The 7,644-nt window shown below is 48.6% G+C and overlaps 1 protein-coding gene across 1 annotated transcript in view; it reads right to left on the bottom strand.

Annotated features, from left to right (window-relative positions):
* Window positions 1-6,517, bottom strand: part of LOC130374961 (syntaxin-binding protein 5-like) — a 67,974-nt gene extending 61,457 nt beyond the window's left edge. The window contains exons 1-2 of the mRNA XM_056581941.1: window positions 6,305-6,517; window positions 4,330-4,450 (exon numbers count right to left, since the gene is read on the bottom strand). Coding sequence (XP_056437916.1) covers window positions 4,330-4,450; window positions 6,305-6,442 — 259 coding nt within the window. The 5' untranslated portion in view covers window positions 6,443-6,517. The remainder of the gene's footprint in view (window positions 1-4,329; window positions 4,451-6,304) is intronic.
* Window positions 6,518-7,644: the final 1,127 nt, after the last annotated feature.

Genomic DNA, 7,644 nt, shown 5'->3' with positions numbered 1-7,644 from the left:
TGAACACTGGGATAGCAGTGATGCATCAGAGTAATGGCCCGATTGTGATGCGTCTGCGTTTGTTACGTTATGCCCAGGGACAACGCTAGGTGGTCAATAGTTCAACTGTTGTTTTTCAACCTGCATCCTTTTTTTTCAATCTTGTCATTATGGGTCTAAGGGGAGTAATACGGACAACATGTTTCTCTATATATAAATTATTAAGAGAGAACGATGCAGCCAAATAACATGAAAACAAGCTGCACTGTCATCCTTTGGGGCAATGGCGCCAGGCACTGTATCCCCTCTAAAAGAGCTTGTTTTTTAAAGGGTCCGATTATATGGAAAGGATCCCAATAGAGAACAGACCTGATTGCTTGATCAGGTCTGTTCTTTACCAAACTAGTCTCATTGTTGTCTCATTGTGTCATTTTTGATATTTCTCTATTATCATCGAAATAAGTCTCCTTCACCCGATTCGTTAAGATAACACTATGGTCAATTGTGGTGAATTGAATTGAATTGAAGAGCCAGCTCGTCGGGAGCAGTAAAGGTGTCTTGCTGATATAAAAAAAAAAATCGACTTTCCTTGACAGAGGTCATTATATGCTTATCAACGGTGAATTATCAAAAAGTTATTCACCACCGGAAGTTGTGAAGGCCCATGCAAGTGAACGGAGTGGAGCGTTCAACGGCAGTGAGAATAGCCGTGTAATAAATAATGATACATTCAGTCACATTCATTATTCGATATAATACGTGACTCAGACTATTCGAAGATCGTTGCCCATCCCTACCTTCTGAGAGGACTAAGTCTGAAGTATGGGCATATTTTGGGCATTTTAGAATACTGCGATAATAACAAAAACCGGGATAATTTGGTCACAATAACCGTGAGGTTAAATTTCCATACCGTTACATCCCTAGTCAAGCATTACGGTAAGGAAACAAGTTTTTAATTCTCTGCATCCTTTCCATTATGATTAAATATAATCAGAACTTGTCGTTGTTAAAAACAAGCACTTTTAGAAGTTGACAGGGAGTAATTAGCCCCAAAGGATAACATTGCAGCATTGAGCTCTTGCTCAATACTTGACCAAACTCACAAATTGTTGTCCGCATTAGTCCCTTAGACCCACAATTATCTGGAAATAGGGTCCAGGAGGACCCTTAAAACGTATGAGAATATTCATAAATCAATATTAGGCTACGCTGATCATTGCAGATACCGGAAGTATCTGGGGTCTGGTATTGCGCCCATCTCCGCAATACCAGACTTCACCCTTCGATACTTTGGATTCGATGGATACTGTCCTTCGAAATGTACCTCATACCATTTGGGCCAACTGATGTGAGCAAGAAGGTACTGCTACAACACTGCTTGGGGGCAGGTCAGCTTCTACTGCCGTCGGCGGTTACGGTGAGTCTGGGACAGTTCTGTTCCAGATTCTGCCCCACTTTGGCTTCCATGTTACCCACCAGAGGGCAAACCAGATGGTCCTGGAACTCCCTATTTCTCTTGGGTTCTGTTTCTTGGACACAGGCGGTCGGCCCATCGCACTGTCACCATGTCATGGCAACAGAGCTGTACAAAACGGTATGATGGCCTGGGCTGCCTCTCGGCCATTGTCCACCAACACCTCCGTCCAGCCAACCGCTGCGCTGTATTCCCCTGGCTCTGTGATTGGGACTGAGCTGAGCTACAGCAGCTGCAGGACGCTGGCATCATTGAGCCAGTGGGCGACTCGCCCTGGGTCTCAAACCTTGTTGTATGTCAGAAGAAGTCAGAGGCTGTCAGCAAATAAAGCTATGCTCCCTGACAAATATCAACTCCCAACCTCAGAAGGGCTAATAGATGAGTTGCAGGGCTTTCCAGTGTTCCCGGCCTCAGAAACCTCACAGTGTTTGTGACTCATGCACGGGTGTTTCGGGACACCACAATGCACTTTGGTCACAGCTCCGCCCACCAGCCGCTCCTAGGAAGTTTCCGTCCTGGCTGGGATGCCGAACCCCACTACATTATGTATCTTGTCAACGTTTCTCTGCATGAACGGCGCAGAGAAGCCCAGTGCCCTGCCCTCTCGCAGCTCCGCACCTACATCCGGAGGAGCTGATTACTCCCTTTCAGAGTTCAACAGCAGCTCTCCTACTTGAACGACACCTGAATGGCCCGCGTGCTCGGCACTCTGGTTCCAGGTGCTCTATATGGCATGCTGACTATGGGGCTCGGGAGGGGGGGAAGGGGGCCTTGGGAAGCATAGAGTAGCTCAACCAGCGTTGCACAGACCTGGCCTCTGGGGCCAGCGATAGAGAGGGACCTCGGGAAAGGGTCTGCTGTGAATAGCCCGGCCCTCCCAGCCTTGGGAGCGCCTGCAGCTGGATATCAGTGCTGAGATTCCCTGCGTTCCTCAGCCAACAACGGTTCTGTCTGGTTGTCTACGACCTACACTCCAAACGGCCAGCGCTCAGCACTACCGGCTCAGTCACTCATCATGAACCATCTTCACTGACACCAGGTCCTCAACGGGTGTCTGCAGAGCTCAGCTCGTACCCGGAGAGCAAAGGCATCTGTCATGTGCACACTGCCTACGACCATCTCCAGGACCCTGTGCGTAAAACTGGGCTCAGAACACACCAGTCGGCAGCCACTGAATGACAACACACACAGTGGCATTATGACCGCCTGGCCAAAGGTGCCAGCTCTGTAGTAAACGCATAGAGACACACCCCGGAGATAGACGCAGCGTGATTTGGGATTCCTTGTCCTTGATGATACGTTAAGAATCCAGGGATTCACCAGCCATGGAGGTCTCTGTCCTTTCGACTTCAAAGTGGCCAGCGTCAGTCAGTTTAAAATCTCATAAAAATTGTATCTAACTCAGAAACAATTTCATGAGAATATTTCCTTTCCGCTACCTAACTGTGTCTGATCACATAGTCGTAGAAACATGGTAGTGGTAGTTTGTCACAGCGTGGTGAAACACATAGAGCAGCATGTGTGTATGTGTATGTGATTTGTAAGTATGCATGACAATATATATAATTTTTTTAAGTTACGTTCGCAACATGAAATCCTAGCAAGCTTTAAACACTATTTTAAACCATTTTTTTTTTTAAAAATCGAAAACGTTACAAACCACAAGTGGCTACTTAGTCCAACCTCCAAAAGTACATACGCCAATACTGGCCTGGTTTCCAAGATGAAGCCCAGACAAATAATACTGCAGTCGGAACACAGCATAGTGTGAAGGAAATGTGCCCTGTTCTCTCAGCCACGGCTACAGCTAGGCTTCAGTATTCCTACACAAGATAGTGGATGATTACTCATGGTATGACTCATCCGCTTCAATTATAACACTGGCCGAAGTTGAAGACAAGGATATTTAGTTTCTGGGAGGGAAGGGGGGGGAGAGGAGGGGGGGGGGGGGTCTGTCCCTCCTTTTCATGCAGGTGAAAATAAGCGTGAATCGACACGCCAGCCAGCGGCAGCAGCAGGGGGCGGAGAGAGAGAGAGAGAGAGAGAGAGAGAGAGAGAGAGAGAGAGAGAGAGAGAGAGAGAGAGAGAGAGAGAGAAAGAGAAAGAGAGAAAGAGAGAGAGAGAGGGCGAGCGAGAGAGAGAGAGAGAGAGAGAGAGAGAGAGAGAGAGAGAAGAGAGAGAGAGAGAGAGAGAGAGAGAGAGAGATATCCAGGCAGACACCTTTTCATCACGGTGTAATGAGCTGGCAAAGGATAGGCTAGCAGGATAGAAGAGAGAGGAGCAGAAGAACACACAGAGGAGGAAGAACTAAAAGTAGCCCAGCGCAGTCCAGCGAGCAGGAGGCGTTCTCTCAAGCCGACTCCCCACCGCGCCGCTCCAAGGCGGCCCGCCGGCTTCGCCCCATGTGAAGCTGCTTTCTGTCACTAGCCAAACCGCTATGGCTATATCAACGTACGCACACAGGCACGCACGCACGCACGCAGCCACGCACATATACATAAAATGGTAGAGTTGGAACAGAAAGATAATTCTGTTGAAGTTGGATTCTGCTCTCTCGTTTCCTGTCGGTGCCATGTTTTTTATTCATGACTGCCAAAGTGAATTTTTAGTTTGGGAAATGGTTTGGGAAATAAGCCACACAAGTTCAATCAAATACAACAATGCAATCGCAGGTTGTACATCAGTCCACCTACCTGGTGCTGAGGAGAGGCTGACCGAATACAGGCTGTCCCTGTGAGGAGTGCAGGGGCACCGGCCCACAACACACACACACACACACACACACACACACACACACACACACACACACACACACACACACACACACACACACACACACACACACACACACACACACACACACACACACACACAGCAGATCAAAGGGAAAGGATACAATCTGAGAGCCCCGCTCTGGGTCCCAACGGCCAGGATCTTCTGCACCGGGTCGAAGGCCATGGATGACGGCTGATAGGGGAAGCCATGACGGACAGTCTGGGGCAGCCAATGAGAGAGGAGAGGATGTGTCAAAATAGGTTGTGAGGAAAGATGGGTTACTGTGTTATACCGATGTTCAGGCTTCAATTCAGGTAAAGTATTATCTTATGGAAATATGTAGGATGATTCACCTATGTTGAGTAGTCTAACACACCGAGAATAAAAGAGAATATCCCGTTTTTAATTCAAGTAAATTAAATAATATTCTGAATAGATTTTCCCAAGTCATGATTGGGCCTACATTTACGCTCTGACGTAAAAGAAAAGGAATAATAAGTATCCCTTCAGGCCATTACAGGTTCACCATCACCACCACCACAGTGTGTGTGTGTGTGTGTGTGTGTGTGTGTGTGTGTGTGGTGTGTGTGTGTGTGTGTGTGTGTGTGTGTGTGTGTGTGTGTGTGTGTGTGTGTGTGTGTGTGTTGTGTCTTTATGGTATCAGTCAGCTGGTCGGTGGGTCGCTGGATGTGTTTGTTTAGACGCAGAGCTGATGGGTTAAAGCGTGTTACATAAGAGGAGCTCAGCGAGGCAGAGACACCTGCCCCTCTCACGCAGTTACAACGACGAGCAAATATTGATGACGACTTGATTAAAAGGAGCTCACATGCACGGCCACGGAGGTTGCTTGTTTCCACAGACGTGCACTTAGAAAGGTGCAGTCTGTTTATGATGCAGGCTTGTTATTTTCCTATTTTTTTTAAACCAAATTAGATATAAAAAATTGCGTTTTGTAAAAATGTGCAATTTAGAAAGTGTGATTTCCCTCTTTTTTTATTGACAATCCCAAACAATTTAACGTATTTGGAACGGAATCACCGTCCACATTGAAGTAAGCTCCACTTTCTGTACGACACAAAGACAAGGAATGGGACAGAGAAATGCGACAGCCCCAACTAGAACCGCGAAGGCAAGGCGCACAATGTCCTCGCCTGCTGTAACACCATGCAAATCGTACGCACGTCGTCTTAATTCCCTAAGTGTTGGTTATTAACGTGGCTTGAACGTAGCCTAATCTCTTCCTTGGGGCATAAGAAAGGTAAACTGTAAGCTCGTAGGCCTGTGCAATAGTTGTATGAAAGAGATAGAGCCTAGAGAAAGAGGCGAGATAGAGAGAGAGAGAGAGAGAGAGCGAGAAAATAAAAGAGAGGGGGGGGGGGCGGTCAACTATCAAGGGTTTGTTAATCCAAACCCAGCAGATTATGCAAGAAACGCGCTGTGAAGCCCAGTCCCTCCATATGACAGTTCAAGGGAAGTGCACATGAATCATGTTCCTCTCAGCAGACAGTTTCCATCGGATGAGAATGGTTCGTGGTGTAGGAGGGGTAGGGGACGCATCGCGTCCTAATGTAATGTTTGCGAAGAGGAGGAGGGGATGAAGCGTGGTGGTGCATCCATCACCCTCTCCACCATCCACCCACCCCTCCCAGCCATCCCCTTCCCTCGTCCCAAAAAATAACATGACATTTTTCGTTTTGAACACTCGCCATATGCGCAATATAGGATGCTGCTGGCGAGAGCCTGGCGTCAAAGCTCGGAAACGCCACACGGACCGATTGATTTGTGCGTTCATTCACTGCAGCAGTAGCCCAGGAGGTTGTGTATTCAGTGAAAATAAGGCACCACACGAAAGAACTATAAATGTATCTCGATGGAGGTTGTGTTATGATATTGCACCGCAATCCATTAACGGGGAGCAGTAGGACTTGCACACGCTATGTGCATCTTGGGATGGGATAACTCATGCAATCATACAACTGTAATGCTAATGATGCTACCTATTCCACTCATACATGGGGGTTAACTGGATGGTCCATTCACGAGGGTAAATGATGCGGTGTGTTCTTCACCCACCTTGCAGAGCTGGAAATGCTCGGACTGGAGGGTCTCGTGGACGAGGTTGTTCTCCTGTGGCCCCACTTGGACGGACGGGGCGGAGGAAGACACTTCTTTCAAACCGTCCAGCACCTTCCTGATGTTGAACTTCTTCATTTTTCCCCCACTCCGAACAATAAACACGGCGGACACGAGACTATGGGACCGGATAGGGCTCACCCGTTAAAACGACACGGGGGGGAAGCCACTCTCTCTCTGTCGCTCTCTCTCTCTCTCTCTCTCTCTCTCTCTCTCTCTCTCTCTCTCTCTCTCTCTCTCTCTCTCTCTCTCTCTCTCTCTCTCTCTCTCACTCTTCTCTCTCTCTCTCTCTCTCTCTCTCTCTTCAGATTTCCTCTGTGAACCTCACATCTTCAGCGCCCGTTATTTTAGTGCACTCTCCTCCATGCTGGAAAACAAGCATCTGCCGCGAGCCTCGTGGGTCGGGCTTGGTGGCTCGGGGACACAACAAATAAAAGACGACGGTTTCTTCTTCTTCTTCTTCTTCTTCTTTGAGCGGCGCGTGTTATAGTGCCTTTTCAGTGCGTCGGTGTAATTCTCTCAGAGTCCGTCTCCCACTGCGTCGCGTTGCCTGGCGGTTTATTCCTCCCCTCCCCTCCCCGCTACTCCGCGCTCAGCCAACGCGAAAACGCAGCAGCGGCGGCGCTGCTCCTGCGCATTTCCACACCCGGATGTCGTCGCTAAAACAGAGAGCCCGCAACCGCCATAACCTCTCTCTCTCTCTCTCTCTCTCTCTCTCTCTCTCTCTTCTCTCTCTCCTCTCTCTCTCTCTCTCTCTCTCTCTCTCTCTCCTCTCTCTCTCTCTCTCTCTCTCTCTCTCTCTCTCTCTCTCTCTCTCTCTCTCTCTCTCTCTCTCTCTCTCTCTCTCTCTCTCTCTCTCTCTCTCTCTCTCTCTCTCTCTCTCTCTCTCTCTCACCCTTTTTCCCTTTCACTATTTCTTCCCTTATTCTCCAGCTTCGGTCTTTCCTCGCGCTCACTCACGTCGCGAGGCACACACATGCGCACGAGTCAAAACGTCCGTCCGCACATACATGCGTGCAGCAGGTTTTTGCTTGAGTGCACCTGGCGATGTTTGGATGCAGCAGTCAGTCTGTGTGTGTGTGTGTGTGTGTGTGTGTGTGTGTGTGTGTGTGTGTGTGTGTGTGTGTGTGTGTGTGTGTGTGTGTGTGTGTGTGTGTGTGTGTGTGTGTGTGTGTGTGTGTGTGTGTGTGTGTGTGTGTGTGTGTGTTTGTGTACGTGTGTGGACACACAAACAGGCAGTCGCCGTGTGCCAGCTGCGCAACGATCAGGTCACCTTGCAC

The sequence above is a fragment of the Gadus chalcogrammus genome, chromosome 21 (assembly GCF_026213295.1).
Source record: "Gadus chalcogrammus isolate NIFS_2021 chromosome 21, NIFS_Gcha_1.0, whole genome shotgun sequence".
Taxonomy (NCBI): Eukaryota; Metazoa; Chordata; class Actinopteri; order Gadiformes; family Gadidae; genus Gadus; species Gadus chalcogrammus.
This window is presented reverse-complemented; position numbering and strand designations above follow the sequence as displayed.